Genomic DNA, 17,476 nt, shown 5'->3' with positions numbered 1-17,476 from the left:
AAGGAGATAAACGTTCAGAACTCTAGTACATGGGCAAATGAATATTAAATGATAGAAGAATTCAATCACTCCCTCGTCCATGGAGACTCTGCATGTCCTTTTATCCATAGCAAACACCCTCTTAGCCCTTCAATTTCAATGGTAGGGTGCAAAATTAGACAAAATCATAAAAACGTAGTTCTCCAGTGTAGAATTCCAATCATTCTCTTCAAGTGCACGCTTGACCTGTCCTGGATCAACAATTAGTAGATCAATCGAAAAATTAAGATTCAACAGCTTAGCCTGAATTTCATCTGCTTATACAGACAGACCGGTTGTTGCATTACTTTTTTCCAATGCACTTAGTTTACAGAATAAAGAATTGGCTTGCGGGACCTTGATTGTTTTGAAGAAAACTGATCAGTTTCCAATCTACAGTTCCACTAATGCACATAAGAACAAGCTCATACTTGGCGATCATCCAGTCCTGGATGTCGACTGCCTACCTCAACCCATCCAAGGCCCAATTTGTCCTCAACGGTCCGCCTGCTAAAAAAAACAACTTGTCCAACAATGGCTCCATGCTATGCACCTAAAAGGATTTGATCCACAACTCTGACTCAGCAAAAGCCTTAGGCTTCACCATTGACAGCAATCTGTCCTTCCAGAAACACGTAGCCAAGAAGGCCCAAATAGGTGGCTCAGAATCCCTACACTACCTTGATAATATTGAAATGTCAGTTATCAGTAAATGATAGTTTGCAGGTGGCCATAACCTGTAACTGTTCCCTTTTGACTGACTTGAGGCAATATTTTCAATATACTGACCATCTTACGTGTTTATCCTACCCTAGGTGTCACAGATTGGACAGGCTGGGTGTCACCTATACAAGTTACGCTGATGACACCCAGATCCTTATTCCCCTTACGGGCAATTTCACGTCAGATACAGCCTTGGTGAATGAGATGATGGCCACCCACGGCCTCTGCCTGAATGACGATAAAACAGAGATCCTGATCCTTGGCTCAGCCAATAACCTAAAAAAACTCAACGATAATTTTAGTGCCTTTTAATATCGATGGTAATATAATTAAAGTTGCCAAAGAAGTGAAGACACTAGGTTTTTACCTAGAGTCCACACTATCCCTAAAAAAACAAGTAAACTCCCTGGCCTCATCCACCGCCTATACTGGCAAACTTATCAAAGCATGTAGACCCTTTATCTCACCAGCTAGCTGTATTATTCTAGCCAACGCCCTTATCTTCTCCAAATTAGACTACTGCAATGCTCTCTATGCAGGTGCTAATAATTATATCACCAACAAACTACAAATTCTGCAAAATAACGCGCTAAGAACGGTGCTGAACCTCCCTTCCAGAGAACATATATCTAACTCTATGGCTAAAAATGACTGATCAGATTCTATTCAAAATGGTCACTAACTTTCAAATGCCTAAACAATGCAGCTCCACCATACCCAACGGAAAGAATTATTAGGAAATCATTCTACCGACCAACCAGAATTGCCAACTCCTGTCTCCAAATATCTATATTCCGCCTACAAAAAACAGGTGGCAATGGCTTCCCTGTAAAAGCAGCCCAGCACTGGAACGCTTTACCAGTTGAGCTAAGAAGGGAGGAATCCTACAATAGTTCAGGCGCAACACCCGCTCTTGGCTACGCCTCAATGATCACTAACCCATTGCCTCACTTGTTTGCCTTCTCCTCCTTCTTCTCAGGCATCAACTATCTAGTAACTGTACTCACACTGTGCTCCTTTATGTCTGCTATAAGTAATCTTGGCACGGTGTGCGTACCTAAGGGTTTAGGCGCCCTACAAATAAACAAACAAACAAAACAGGTAGTTTCAAAATGGCTGTATGCAGGTCATACAGCTTGTTGATGTGAAATTTTGTTGTGTAACTAAGTCCCATATTTATGCTAGAGGATGGAAGTAGGGTAGGGTGGGGTGGGCACCCCCACCTGGTCAGTGAAGAAGGCCCTGGAATAGCTAAGCAAAGGAAGATTGGCTTTTCTATTTAGGGGAAGGCTTTTGAAAGTCATGATTGCTCTCCAACTACCTTTTCCTGTGTCGCCGCTGCTACAGTTCCCTGCGAGTAGAATAATGTGAACTTGACAAAATGGTTTGGGTGGAGACCTTGTTTGCTGAAGCAGAGAGGAGATGGAGGGTCAAAGGAGCTATGAGGAGGAGGAGGAGGAGGAGGAGGAGGAGGAGTGGGGGGGGACAACTCGGGAGGAGGTAGAGGAGGGTGAATGGAGCTATGAGAAGACGAGGTCATTAACGCACTGCTTTTCTTTTCACTCTCCTCCACCGCCTATTTTTAGTTGCCAAGACATTTTAAAGGGAAAGGTATGTGGACGAGGAGGACTGGTGGTGAAAATATGGCGCGTTAATGAAAGGTTAAGAGTAAAAAAGCCAAAGCACAGGAGGAGAAGAGTGTGGCAGGGTATTTAGGAGGAAATGAGGGTGATGATCCGAAGAGGAAAAATGGGAGGAAAAAAAGGGGGCAATGGGAGTAGGTGCCAGAGACAAAAGGCCACAAGCTAACAGGGTGGTTGATACCAAGTGCTTGGAGAGACTGTGGCAGCGTCTTCCACCAGCACCATCGGAATTAATCCACACAACCCCGAGGGCCAACTGCAATCATTGTTAGGATTTTAGTCTGACGACCACCCTCATTCAAATGACCTAGCGCATGTACCAACACATCCAGTGGAGCATAATCTGCATACGGCTGCACCACATCTTCCTGCCCACTACAAATACCCATTCAACCCTGCACCCCCTTCCCGGCGGAGCTTTGCTAGTAGCGAGTCGAGCAGGTTTCTACCACTTCGGGCTCCCCTCTGGATATGGACGAACTTCAAACATACCAGCACGCAGAATACAGGTTCTTCGAGTCTGCACTAACACTGAACTTGCCCTCTAAGCTTCTCTTCCCCATTCTTCTAGAATGATGCGAGATCTATCCACTGAGACGTGACCAGAGGTTGCACTATACACGACCACTTTAAACTACGCTTGCATGTGTGCGCTGTATTTCATGGTTTGTTTGTTTATTTGATAATGCGCACCAAACCCTCAGGTAGCAGGGCGCAGCAGTTACAAGAATATTCGAAGCTTAGTTACAACATATATGTCCTCATATTACATTGCATACAATTTGGATAAGGGGGTACAGAATGCAGGATAAATACAGTAATAGGGTACATACACATAGTCTAGTGGGGCGGGCGTCCAATGGTCGGAAGCAACTTGTTAGATGTCTTTGGTTCGAAGCCAGTTCAGCAAATTACGTCAAATTACAGCAAGTTTTTCCTATCCAAAGAGCATAAGAAAGATATATTGCACCACTGAAGACCGCTTTTCACGCAAAAGACTGACATTATCTGGGAGGCAAACTCTTCTTAGCAGCAGGCACTCGATAGACTGTCCCCCTTATTCACCTTTACCCTGATATTGTATTCCTCTCCCCCAACCCCCTCCGCCCCTCCTTGTTTTCCTTGTTCACGTTTCGTTCACCTCTCCTCCAGTTTCCCAGCACCGGAAACCACATGTTTTTTTGACAATGCTGGGGCTGCCAGTAATGTACCCGGTTTACATTCCCACAGCATATTTGAATGCCAGATGTCATAGTTCACAAACCTGTTCTGTCACTGCCTGGGGCCAAATTCACATTCCGGTGCTTTTTACACAGTTGAATGTAATTCACGGCAACCTTTCTGTTCTGGCCTAGTAACACGTCCTCAAATGTATTTCTTTATCTGAACTCTTGCCTAGTCTCTCTGGGATTGTGCCAAGGGTGTGTTTATTTCAGCCTTTACAAGAGGCTTGCACCTTCATGGCGCTGCTTGTTAAATGTCTTCTTTATCGGACGCAGGTGGAAACAGCTGATAGAACTCACTATCAGGCTATTTAGAAAAGCTTTATCCTCCCCAACACTTGCATGGCGAAAACCTGTAATTCTATCTCGAGACCTTCATCAATAACCCTCTGCCAATACTTTCAGCCTGTGGCTCAAACAGGTCAGATCCCAGTGCATTTATCACGGTAGACATTAAGCCTATAGTTATGTTTTATCTTCCAGGCACCAGTATCGGGCAGAAGGAAAGGCCACTGGATCCCGGAAGAGAAAACCCGGCCCAGGGTGGAAATCCAGCAAGAAGAGGAAAACCAATGACACTTGATGGAGGACTTCCAAAGATGAGGCGCAAGGTTTCAGAGTGTGCCGGGTTATACCTCTTCCTTTGGACCCTTGCGAGAATGTGTGTATATAGAAATTATATACAAGCCTGTGAGAAACTTGATTTAGAATAAGTTATTGTCTGCATGGTTCTGCCTCAGTGAGATACTTAATCATTCAGATTGTGAACCCAAGGCCTACCTCCTATGTTTGAGTAGCAAGGTGTTAATTACTTCCAAAGGTCGGCTTTTAAACGCTCCATAAGCTATGTTGTGGAGTTGGGCCAAGGATATGGAGGCCACCGCCAGTAGATCCTTATCTGGGTGGGCTAAATATCATTAGCAAACCCATAGATATAAAGGTCTAGATCTGGCAGCTATTCACCCTCATTTGATGGTACTTTTTCATTTGTTTGGTCTGCAGGGCTTTTTGTTTTTAAAACTTAAATGCATAACAAGCGTGGGTGTTAATGTTGCCTCTGCCTGGCCAATTCAGTCTGTGAAGTTTCTGCATATATACATGAGAAGCACCCACGTCTTCCAAAGGGCAATGATAGCGCTCAGGCATGTGTGAAGATTCGGTTTATCAATCTAAAATGGTATAATGTTGGTTATGTCTCTGGTGCAACTATTGTATTTTTATTCCAGTTTTGTAAGCAAGTGTCAAAAGCAGATCTGATGCCTGATGTTTTCTACAGATACTTTCAAGATGTTTTTTTTTTGTTCTGTTTTATTAAAACCACTATAATTTAAACCTATTATACGTTTTCCTTTCATGTGTCTTTACATTTCTATAACAGGCTCTTGTCATCCAATTCAGACCACTGGCTCGTGCTTCTTATGCATAATGTCCAAATTATATTGACTTTGGGAACTGCCTTTCTGTACAGGAGGGGCTTTATGGAAACAACATTCAGTCTCAGAAAACTAGTTGGAAAACCCTTCCCATGGGTCGCGCCAAACTCGGCTGGGGCCATCCATGCTACAATGAAGACTTTGGGCCTTCCGCTCCAAAGCAAGGAGGGCATATCATTGAACAGATGAGAACCCTCGGCGTGCTGGAAGCAACATGCCGGTGTCACAATCTCTCATCTCTCTGCTGAACGGGTCTCGTTTTATTGTAGGCTAAGGGCATCCCTGCATCGCTGCGTATCAAAATGTTTCATATGTCAACACACCCGCACAGATCATGCTTAGTGAAACGGAAAAAATGCCACCTAGGTACACAAATGATAGTGAAGATCGTCCAAATTTGACCTGCCAACCCAAAAACCAACACGTATTAAGATACTGTGTTAAAAAGAGATCTTCCCATACCCTCTTCAAGATGGCCCTGTTTTGATGCATGCCATATTCATAGAGCGGAAATCGGTCAATAGTTGAAAGCAAAGTAGGAGCCTGGCCTATTGGAAAGTCAGGCGTTTTAATAGAGGCTGACTTGGCTGTTAAAGACCCACTGCATGAGGCTGCATTCTGGAGCAGGCCTGTTTAATCTGTAGGACAGGAACAAGGTTGCAGAATAGACAGAATGTGAACATTGATCATGTGGGGCTGCAACCAGAACACTTGTTATATCAGCCAATCAACATAAAAACCTTATTCGTGTGTTTCTGGGGTCTCCATTGACCGTGCTGGCAATCCTAGATTGATTGCGCTGCTCCCTGCGTCTTAGAAATGGTTTCATGCAGTCTTGGGCGCAGGCTTGCTGCGCCCGTATTCTACACCCTACTTGCTGCAACTCTCCCTCTCGGTGCTTGTGTATATATATACTGTGTCGTTCCCTTGCTTTGCTTCTGGGTCATTGCATTGCATGGTTTTACAGGCTTCCTGTTGTTCCTTTACACTCATGTAGTGACTGCTGTTCTTTTATCTCATACTCGGTTTCATGTGCGATAACCAGTCCTTTTTGTTGGTGCAAAAAACATCCTGACTGGACAGGGACACACATATATTGCTTGCCTTTTCGATCAGCAAATTACAACGTGCAGAAAAAGAGACTGGTGAAAATAAGTGTTTTAAGCAGTACGTGATTGAAATGTGGTAAAGGGGCATGTAATACGAACGGGCCAGGTTGTTGGGGGTCGATTTAGTAAGACATTGGTAATGGCATATGAAGTAAAAGGTAGATGTTAAGAGAAATAATAATAATAGACTTCTGTGCATTATAGCACTGCACCGTCAAACGTGAGATTGCAACTGGATGAGGGGAACGTACATTTGGGGCTCACCCCCGCCCCCCCCCCCATTTAATTCATATAGTATTAAAACTGCGATAACAAATTGCCTCTTGAATGTGTTTTTTTTCTCCACTTTTTTTTTCATTGCAAGTAAATCTACCGAGCACCTATAGATGGCAGTGCAGGGTGATAGATGGCAGACGGTTTTTATTTGCGTGGTCGCCACGGACAAAACCAACTTTTGCTGAAGGGAACTAAAGAAGCATGTTATGTTATATGGCATTTGTATAGTGCCTACTGCCTTTGGTATGGCCTCGAAGCGCTGTGGGTATGAACGCCTGTCGGGAGGGCCGTAATCTGAGATGTGAAGCAGGAATTATCAAATGCATGTGTGCATGTTTGCCAGCACGCAGGTAGGTAAGGAGGGAGGGAGGGAGGGGGTGACTGAGATGTACTCCTCGTCGATTCATCAGGTGCCCCCAAGTTCCTGTCTGCTGTAGGTACACAACATAGCAACATTCAAAAATGCAAACCGACGCAATCCAGGAAGCACTATGGGAAGAAAATGAGATGCAGTGGAACACAAATTCAAACATGCCATACTGCATCAAATGACAAGGTCTTCTACCTGGTGTTACAGCAGATGGCAAGAGCGGCATCCGGCTGCGCTGGGGCACCTGGGCAAATGGAGAAGGTGAGCGGCCCAAGGGAGATGCCATTTGCCTGTTCCCTTACCTTAGCCGACTGCCCTGGGAGAGAGCTTAAAGTATGGTGTTCCGGGTCTCGTGACCTAGAACACCAATATGAAGCAGGGGGAGGGGGGGGGGGCGGGTGCTGGTTTTCCAGGAGCACTGTAGGCACTTGAAAAATGAAAAAGTGGTCTCAAAATACAGAGAATAACTGGCAAGGGCTGCTAGGTCCTGTGATGGGCCTTCGAGGCCACCAGAGCAGGAAATGGCTGTGTTTTGATACTGTTGCTGAGTCTTGTTGTGGTTCTGGGTCTTGTGTCCCGGAACCTGAATCAAATGCAGTGAAGGTGGGTGGTGGGATGGGGGTGCTGGGTCTCCGGGCTGGGGAGCATGTGGGGGCACTGGAGGCGCTTGACAATTGAACAAATGAAGACCTGGCAAGGGCTGGTAGGCCCTGGGATGGGTCTTGGAGACCGCTGGAGCAGAAACACAATGTGATGAATGTTGACATGGCAATGAAGCAATTAAATATGTGGCTGCTGGGGTACATTGGGAGTGGTCCAGGTGCAGTCAAAGACCTACAGCAGTAGCAGGTAGGAAGCCATACGTCTTGAAGCACCAATGTTTCTTTTTCACATTGTTTAACCGCGGACATGATGGCCTGTCCTGATACCCTGTTGCCTCCAGGTGCCCTTGCTTTAGTGCCTGTCTTCTGCCACATGAAACGCACTAAAGGCTTGCTGAGGGTAGAATAATGTTCAATTCAGTTGATGCCACCAGTTAAGGGAGCAAGGCCTGATTTAGGGGTCTAATGACATTTCATAATGGGATGTTCTTGAAGTGCATCTCCCACTCCTGGATTCCCCAAACGGTTTACCTACCCCAGTCTGTACCAACCACAAACAAGAGTTTTTCATATTGGCACACAGGTAACATGTACTTCTGACCTGCATCCATCACCACAGGTTTCTGGATCTGCCATCCTGCTACCCAGGCAACACACTGTTAGGCAGAATTATATGCAGTACCCTTTGGGAACACCACACACAATTAAGATTTAAGTGACAGTACAAATTCACCTTTGGTACACGCCTGTACTACACAGTTAAAGTGGTAGCTGTGCCTGGGCAGCCAGACTTATCTCAAGAGTAAGTGAGCAGTATCATATAGTTACACAAAGGACATTAATTGCTATGATTCAGGCAAACACTGACTCAAGGTTTTCAAGTAAAAGAATATACATTTATTTCACGCTTAAGTTGTATAACGTACACTATTATAAGCAGTCTAAAAATCACACTATTAATATACCACACCACTTCTCTTAAATTCCAGACAAGTTAAGCTCACAAAATGAAGAGGGAGCAAAATGGCACTCCAGCAATTTAAAAGGGAGGGAAAGACAGAAGTTAACAGAAATTAATTCACACCAACAGGTAAGTACTCAGGGCAAGCGAACAAGAGAGACTACAATGATAAAATCAGATAGAAAAGGCTTGGGGCCAAAGTCAATGCTTCAAAAGTCTTTTGCTCAATGTAATACAGTTCAGTGTAGTTTGCGGTAAAGTTTGTGGCACGGTTTCTGGACGAGGTTGGTTGGTAGAAAAGTTTGTTCAAAGAGAAGGACAAGCCCTCGGATTGGAGAAAGATTTCAAACACTTTCACCGCGGCTGAACGAAACGGACAACCGGATTTTCACAGTACCTTAAAACGGAGAGGGAGCTGTAGCTGAGGCAGAAGTTCCTGTTAGTTCCTGCAGGCTCACGGTTCCTGAAGCGACTGTCGAATTGATCAGAGGTAGGAAGACTGAAGGGTCCTGCACTAACCAGGGAAGAAACTGGCAGCAGAGCAAAGCAACAAATAAAAGGTGCGGTCCTTAAAACCCAAGTAGACCTTCCTGGCTATCCAACCCACTGTAGCTCTGTACAGCGAATTCGACCAGAGGAGGGGTCCTGGCTTGCAGTTTGGGTGAACTGGTTGGTCCCACCAGCTCAAGGGAAGAGGTTTCATGGAGGATATTCTCTGTGGTCGGATTCTGAAGATTCAGACCTGCAGCAGGGCTTCACCGGGCGGTTCAGTCGTGGTAGGGGTCCTCTTCCATCAGTTCCTCATAGATTCTTTCGTTCCAGTGGCGAGACTGTTCTTCCAGTCCCAGAGACCTGCTTTTATGCAGTTTTCCCCCATTCATACAGCCTGACTGTCAATCGCACAGCAGGGTGGCTGGCCTGGCAAGGCCAGTGCCCTTAGCCAATCGGACAGGAGTGCGACTTGGGTTACCAAGGGAACCCGTGGCAGGAGTCCTACAACCCCTCCCTCACATCCTGCCTACCCAGACTCTTAGGCGCCTAAAGGAGGACTTCTGTGTGGAAGCCCGCGAAAAGGCGATGAACAAAGGGACCAAACCTGGTTTGGCGCGCAGAGTAAAACACGAGAGACATTTACAAAAAGAAATGGTGAATAAACCCAGCCGGAACGGTAATAAAACATATATGGTCAAGTGGGTTTATGTTTGAGGCTAATATAATAGCCTAAAACAATACCATGGTTATTTAAGATAACCGTGGTATAAACAATAGGGTAAATGCCACTGCCACCAGCCAAGTCTTAGTGTAAAGGGAGTGAAACAATGTTCCAAGAGACACAGACAAAAAAGGGATAAGAATTAACCCTTCCCAATACTCCATGGAAGATGGGGTGTACGGAGTCTGTGGTAAAAGTGACTAAATAAAGTTAATGGCAACTTTATCTTTTCTGGGGGACAGTAGTCGGCCCCAAAAAATGGAGTCAGTGGGAAGTCTAAAAGACAACCCTGTGTCACTGCACTGAAGGTGCTGGGTAACACACATGGAAGAATATGGTGCCATTGAGTAGGTGAGACTCCAGTGCCCAAGATCACACACAAAGTAGAAATACACATAGTGGGGAAAAAAGGCTCACACTCTTACCAGGTGAGAAAAATAAATCCTAAAAATCCAGCAAAGCTGCTGAGTGACTGAGTAGGTAAGGGAAATCAACCATTTGAGAATTCTCCCCAACACACACCCTGCCCACCTTTTCCTACAGAACCATATGCAGCGAGGCCAACAATATTGCCAGAAGTGTGCTATATAAAACCACATTAGATTACATTTGTATTACTTCTCTGATCGACCTGACCAGTCTTCTCTATGTTCAACCACATGCTCTTTCCTCTTCCCACCTTGAGTTCAATCCTTTAGACCAGGATGTTTCTCTCACCTCCTGCCTTTGGTCAGCTATGTTTCTCTTCTACCACCACCTCCTAATGTTCAACAACCACATCCTGCTCACTCACTCCTTCCACCAACTCACCTCATGTCTACTTTCCTCCTCAATTTTTTCTAGCACCCCCTCTTGATGTTTCCCTTCCTTCTCTCGCTCTCTGTGGTCTCACACCCTCCTCCTCTTCGCCAAGCCAAGATCCTTCCACTCAGCAGGTGTCTTCAAACTGTTCCTTCTCCAAACATCCCCAATGCCTGACTCAGCATGGACCTATATAGCCCTGGGCTGGAGTCCCTGTGAGTTTGCACCCGTTACCGAATTTGTTGGGCTGGGATGGGTGGGTCTTAACTAACGTAATTTGACTGAAGGCCTGGTGAGCCGGTGAAAGCCTTCATATGGCTCATCCACCATTTTGGATTGCACGCCTGCATGGCTCCCCATGCTGCAGGGCCTGTACTGTGGTGTTTTGACTTGTGAATAACTTGGACGTCCAGTGTAAGCAGCTTGCCTGGCATTTGCACAGTTATGGAGCAAGCACTGTCCGCATTGTCAGAGCTGGCGGTGGGTGAATGCAGCTTCGCTCTGCATACTGTGTGGAGACCCCGTTTATATCTGAGGTCTGTGGCACTCTGAGTGAAGTCACTTAAGAATTATGAAAAGGCTCATGTGTCCTGAGTGGGATACAGCGAGGAACAGCTGGTGTCTGTGCACTCTATGCCGCATGCATTTTTGGATTGGCCCAATGCCCTGCCTCTTTATGGACTGGGCTGGCTCACTTTCTACCTACTTTCTGATCAGTTCCCATTCCCGGGCTCTTAAAGGGACAGTGTCTGATTGATGGTGCCGTTGCAAGTGATGGGGGACCAGGAGATCCTTTGTACACCACCAACCACTAGGCCGGGCATGCACATTGCCCCATTGGTCAGCCTATTGGAAGTCCCCAGAGCCAGACAGGGGACTTCATTAAAGTGTCCCATAAAGACTGTCGGAGAAGGAAGGCTTGGACACACTGAAAATTTAACACGTTTTATTTTTGTTTGTTTCGGTGGTTTGCCTCTGTGGGTAGCTCAATATGCAACCAAAATGGGTGATTGCTCGCTCATCTTCAAGAGTAGCTTCATGCTGCCCTCCCACGATCTACGCTTGACCGAGTTGGTTCTGTGGATTCCTTTTCACCTGCCCTACAGAAAGATGAAGGGGTGCCCTCTAGTCTTTCTCCTCAATGGGGCACCTGTAACAAGTGTGTAATCCTCGTGTCTGTCCGGATTATATTCAGGTTCACTGTTAGCCCCAAAGCACAGCCCTGTCCAGTTCACCTGGGTGAACATGATGCATTTGACAGTGCTCCCACGAATTTCATATATAATTTCCAGAGAGAAATTAAAACTGGTATCACAATATCCCATATATAGAAAATCTATGTATAATTACACACCAAACACCACGAATATGATTTTTAAACTTGTAATGTAACGTGTTGACCATGCAGCACTATCGTTTTCATTCTTTGTATCACCAAAACCGAGCATATTTACTTTTTCAATTGGTTGGGTCGGGGGTTTTGCCAGCTGTGTTCCTAAGGCTGTGTTGGAAGTGGCATTTTGCGGCAAGTTAACATGATGTGCACACCTGAGGTTTCGTGCAGCTTCGCAGGGAACATACATGTAGCATTTTAATGCATGGTTGAACATTAACCAACTACCTCTTTTAGATCACAAATAGCCCATTGAAGCACAGAAACGATGCATTTGGGTTCAGCAAAAAGACATGCTACAGAAGGCTGAAAAGAACGGAGAACACTGTTCTGTCCCTGCCGTTATTGGTGCAGAATCCCCATGTATAAAATCTGTTATTAAATCATTTTTGGGGTTTTCTGACTTTGAAGGGGGTCGTTGGTCCTTTGTAAGCGTGGGGAGATTGGACCCAGGCCTTCAAAATCTCCCCCCAACCCCCACCCGGTGCACCCCTGGTCAATATGCAGTTGAGGGGGCGCCAATCTTTTATTCAACTCCCCGCTCCCACGTAAGAGCAGGGAGTTGATCACTGTAATCGGGCGCTCATAGTAGTGCATGAGTGCACTATTCCAATGAAAATCGCCACCTCGCTCCCTCGTCAGAGCGGGGAGGTAATCCTCTGAATAGGGTGCTGATGAAAACCATCAGCACCCTACTGTTATTAAAGGGCATCTACCGTGCCTTCTCCCACTATGCCAGCTCGGGGGAGCCCTTGAAAGGCTCCCCCCGAGCTGGTGTGGTGTGGGGGCTAGTGGCACCCTGGGGGGCTATGGTGCCCCGGGCAGTCGCCCGCCCTGCCCTGCCCTAAGGCCAGCCCTAATTGGACCCTACCAGAGGCTGTGACAAAATCCCTTGCCTTACACTGGGGACCTCCAGACGGTTGACCAAAGTGGTCAAGTACCTCTGCCAAGCAGTGGATGATTGGATCAGGGGTAGTATTGGGAGGGTGGGGGCTCCTCCTAGTCACTACCACATAGTGCCTGTCTCAGGGCAGAGGTGAGTCACATTACCAACACAGACACTTCTTCCCTTTTGTCAGTTTCCCTTAACATAGAAACGTGAGCGGTCCCCAAAGGGCAGACAGAGGGGATCCTGGAGAAAGCCAACAGATTAGACCAGTACACCAAAGAGAAATAAAGGGAAGACCTCCCTGTGAAACCAGTACTCGATCAGAATCGCAAGAGTCCAGAAGAAGGCAAGTCCTCAACCCAGACACTTTCAAGTAAGACTTGTGTTATATCTGGCGTGTATGAGGCTTGAGGTGGTGCTCGTCACTGGTCCTCCTTGCCTGTTCCTCTGCTGGTAGAATGTTGATGCATGTGGATGAATGGCAGCTCCGAGAATGTTAGGTGAACGTGATGCATGTATGGTCCTATGAGTGTCACTTAGACCTGAGCTGTGAGAGCCTGAGGATAGACCTGTGCGTGTCTCCCCATCTGTCTTAAGAGTGACTGAAACTGGATGAAAAAAGAAGCTTAAGTGTGCCTGCAGAATCCTGGAGTTGTTACATGGGCAACCTTCACATCACTCTGCGATATAATGCTGACATAAAGGTGCTACTAAGGAATGTGAAGCATGCTGTGGAGGGAGCACAGCCAAGCAAGACACCCCCTGATCCCCCACCAAGTTACAACCATCCTCAGATAAGGACTTATAAAGTGATTGCTGCGCAACAGATAAGTTAAGTCTTTCAAGGGGAAAGAAAGACCAGCCTGTTGAGGCTCTACTGCTAATGTAATGTCATTTCTGATGCTTGTTAATCTGCTTAGAATCACATGCTGTGCATATGGTCCGACATCCAGTGGTAACCGTAGAGTATTGCATCTTGTCTTTCGGGACTGAAGGGGGACATCGGCATAGGCGTGTCTGTAACACTATCCCTATCGTGACGTGTATTGTACCCAAAATCCCTCACGCGCTGAGGTCCCTCGGATTGTTTTTTTCCGCCCAGATAACCGGTTGCCCTATAGCGGAGCTCTTCATAAGAGACATTGTTTATCTTTATACTGACTTTGTCGGTTATTCCCCTTAAGTCACTTCGATGGCTATTCAAGCAACTTTGGCGAAGACTGCAGGAAGTTTTCTACGGCGGTGGATTTCGGCGCCTAAGATCGGCAGCTGAGCCATCCACGTGGTTGGGCCCTCTGGCCGGCCTTCACAGTTGGGAGAGTTGGGTCGGGGTGGCCATATCTTTCGTTATGTCTCTCCTCTTTCCCCCTCTTTGCCCTCTAGGTCTGGTAATCTTTGTCTATACCTTTCGCTATGGAAAGGACACCATTTAGGTTCTGCCCTAAGTGTAGGGACAGGTACCCGTGGAAAGACTAGCACAGTACATGTAATTCTTGTCTACCCCTAGATCACGGTGAGAAGCAGTGTGCGGCCTGTAAGCTCCTTCGGCCTAAGACCCTTAAGGAGCGCCGTGTAAAGCGGTGGACCGCGTACGGTATGTCACGGGCTGAACCCTCTTCCCCCACCGCCACACCCGCCGAAAGTGACAGGGGCACTGATGATGATCACCTTGAGGCGGATGCTTCTAGGTCCGCCACGCCTGTCCCCGAAACCTCTAGGCCTGACGCAAGTCTCGCTTCGGGGACAACACCCGGCAACAAGGGTGTACAGAAACCACACCCTAAGCACACAACTCCATCACCAATTTCGACGATTCCGTTGAAAAAGGTGAAAGCGCCAACAGGACTGCCGAAAATTTCGACGGAATCCTCTGATCTGGTAGATCAGCAGCCTTCCCCGCATCCGTAGCAGCATCTTGCGACTCGGCGCTCCAAAGATAAATCTCTAAATCTGGTTTGGCCGCCGAAGCGCGATCATCCAATGCTCCGGTGCCCCCTCACCCCCAAGGCCCTGGTAGGCCCGAAACCTACATCTAGGCCTCGTAGCCTTTCCGCAGGTGAAAAATCTACCGCTAGGCCCTCTGGCGCCACGATAGGTGGTAAATCTACCGCTGACCCGTTGATTAGCGGAGATTGAGGACAGTCTCGCAAGGATTACTTCGGCGGTTGGTCTGACGCCTAAGACACTGTCGAAACGCATGGAGCGTGCCGCAGACGTGTCTAAAGACACGCCATCATGCCCCAGTACTTGCAAAACATACGAGGACAGTCAGGAGCCTCTGTCCAACATGCTTCATTTTTCCACCTTTTACCCCTTCTGGTTCATCTAAATGGACCAGGGAAAGTTCGAAGGATGCATGGACAGTCTAGAAAGGACTGTCTCGCGTTCAGAGCATCCTTCCCCCTAAGAGATCTCGTGAAGACCCTCTTTTGGTGTCGGCTTCCTGTTTCCATGAAAATCTTGACTCGACCCTTTGGCTTCTGTCCACCATGAAGATGTCGTCCAGATAGACACTTACCAAGACATCTATGACTAGGAAGAAGACCCTTCCTTCCTGCAAGACTACCCTGATGACCAGGCGGATGCCATGGGTAAATGGGAGGAGACCCAGCAGGTGGAGACGGAGCCATAGGCGCTTCCTACGCAAGATCAAGACACTGATGTCCTATGCCTGGATTCCCCTCCCACCACTCCGTCCACAGGCGAGGCCTGACGGGCTGATCAGATGGCTTTCAATACCATCTTAAAGGCAGCAAGGCACTTTAAGATCGCCACCCAGGAGGCAGTATTCCGAACAAGATTTCGTGGAGGACATTCTCAAAGAGAAACACCCCCCACCCCCCTCAAAACTCCCCTCAAGCCAAGCCATTCCTCTCCTCAACTCTGTTAAAAGAAGGTTGGCTCCCTCCCTGGTCACACCAGCACAGACCCAGGCAGTGCATCCAAGAGTGGAGAAACTATTTCGGCCAACTCCTACTGACCCTCAATATATTAAAGGCCACACCACCCGACTCCTTGGTAGTCACTACCACCTGGAAACGGGCAGGGGTACTCCTTGCTACGGGGAGGCACCTCCAGATAAGTTATCTAAAAGGTTGTATGTCTTAGGTAAACGTGTTACCTCAGCAGCTGCATACACCACACACATAGCAAATAATACTACGCTGCTTGCCAGTTATGCAGACGCACAATGGAACTTGTACAAGGAGGTCTCCAGGAGGTTCCTGAACCCACTAGGTCCAGACTACTCACCATCGTGTCTGAGGGCCAAGCAGGTAAATGAAAATATAATTAAAAACACTCTGGACACTGCTGAGACAGCAGGCAGGTCCCTGGCCCAGGGCACACAAGTCAAGCGGCATGCTTGGCTCCACAACTCGTGGTTCAAGCCTGAAACACAGGCCGCTCTTATTAAAAAACCCATAGAAGAGACCAGTCTCTTCGGTAAAGCAGTCGACGATGCTCTGTAGACAGCCAAGAAAGAGCATGAGACAAGTCCCTAAAACAAATAACTCGGAAGCCTTCCCCCCAGAGGGGAGGCAGTTCTCGTCGGTCCTTTCGAGGCCAATCTCATTCAGGTCAAAATAACTACAATAAGGGAAACTGGAACTCTGGACAAGCATCTGGAAGCCCCGCCAACTACCCACCTAGGGGCCAACGACGCGGCAAAGGCAGAGGCCCCAACCCCAGAAGAGCTGCAGCCTCTGGTCAGAAATGACCAACGGATCCAGGTCCCCTCCCATGTCACCCTGGTTGAGGAGTGCTTAACATCTTTCCTCACGCCGGACCATCTGCAGATCCTGATTAAAGAGGTGGAAGCACTTCTGGGAAAGGACGCCATAGAATGCGTCCCTATTCTTCAGGTAAACAAGGATACTTATTCAGTGTACTTCCTTGTACCCAAAAAGGACCTCCCCATGCGCCCTGTTCTAGACCTGCGCCCAGCGAACAAATTTATAAAACCTCAAAAGTTTCCTATGGTAACGCTACAGGAAGTGATCCCAATGGGGAGACCACATAGCAACATTGGACAAGAAAGGTGCATACTTTCATATGTCAATGTTGCCAGCGCACAGGAAATATCAAAGGTTCATGATAGAGGACAGGCACTACCAATTCGGCGCCAAGGGGGTTTGCAAAGGTCCTGGCAGTAGTGGCAGCACACCTGCGCAGAATATCCGCCCCGGTTTACCCTTACCTCGACGACTGGCTCGTAACAGGGGACTCTTATGACGCATGCTTTTTGAACAACCAGAAGACCGTAGACCTTCTGTTCAGTCTGGGATTCTCTATCAACGAGACGAAGTCCAGTGTAGTCCCCAGTCAAGTAAAACAATTTCTGGGGGCTCTAATTCGGATGAAGGACGGCCTCGCCTTCCCCTCCAACGAGAGTGTTCAGAACATGCTTTTTGCAGATCCCTCAATAATGTAGCCAGTTGGGTGGTGACGATACGCAAGGCCATGTGGCTGCTAGGTATGATGGCGTCATGCATATACTTGGTTCCCGACACGCGCCTGTGTCCCATGTAAGAGTGGCTCAACAGCCAGTGGTGTCAGGCCAGTGGACAATGGGAAGATCTGGTAGTTTTCTCGCCAGCCCTCGTTCTCTCTCTACAGTGTTGGTCGAGGGAAAACCTCTTGAAGGGGAAGTCCTTCACCACCCCCGCAGTGGAAGCCACACTCACGACAGACGCATCTCTCACGGGGTGGGGGGCTCACCTGCTTCAGTAGACGGCGCATGGAGTGTGGTCCCCACAAGTAGCATCCAACCATATAACTCTGGTAGAGCTATTAGCAGTGTTTAAGGCACTAAAAACCTTTC

At 47.4% G+C, this 17,476-nt stretch overlaps 1 protein-coding gene across 1 annotated transcript in view; it reads left to right on the top strand.

Moving 5' to 3' along the window:
- CENATAC (centrosomal AT-AC splicing factor) overlaps window positions 1–4,943 on the top strand; it is a 144,440-nt gene extending 139,497 nt beyond the window's left edge. The window contains exon 11 of the mRNA XM_069614401.1: window positions 4,091–4,943. Coding sequence (XP_069470502.1) covers window positions 4,091–4,190 — 100 coding nt within the window. The 3' untranslated portion in view covers window positions 4,191–4,943. The remainder of the gene's footprint in view (window positions 1–4,090) is intronic.
- The last annotated feature ends 12,533 nt before the right edge of the window (window positions 4,944–17,476 follow it).

The sequence above is a fragment of the Ambystoma mexicanum genome, chromosome 9 (genome assembly GCF_040938575.1).
Source record: "Ambystoma mexicanum isolate Mex_15411 chromosome 9, UKY_AmexF1_1, whole genome shotgun sequence".
Taxonomy (NCBI): Eukaryota; Metazoa; Chordata; class Amphibia; order Caudata; family Ambystomatidae; genus Ambystoma; species Ambystoma mexicanum.
The sequence above is the reverse complement of the archived record's forward strand: the minus strand, read 5'-3'. Positions and strand labels throughout refer to the sequence as shown.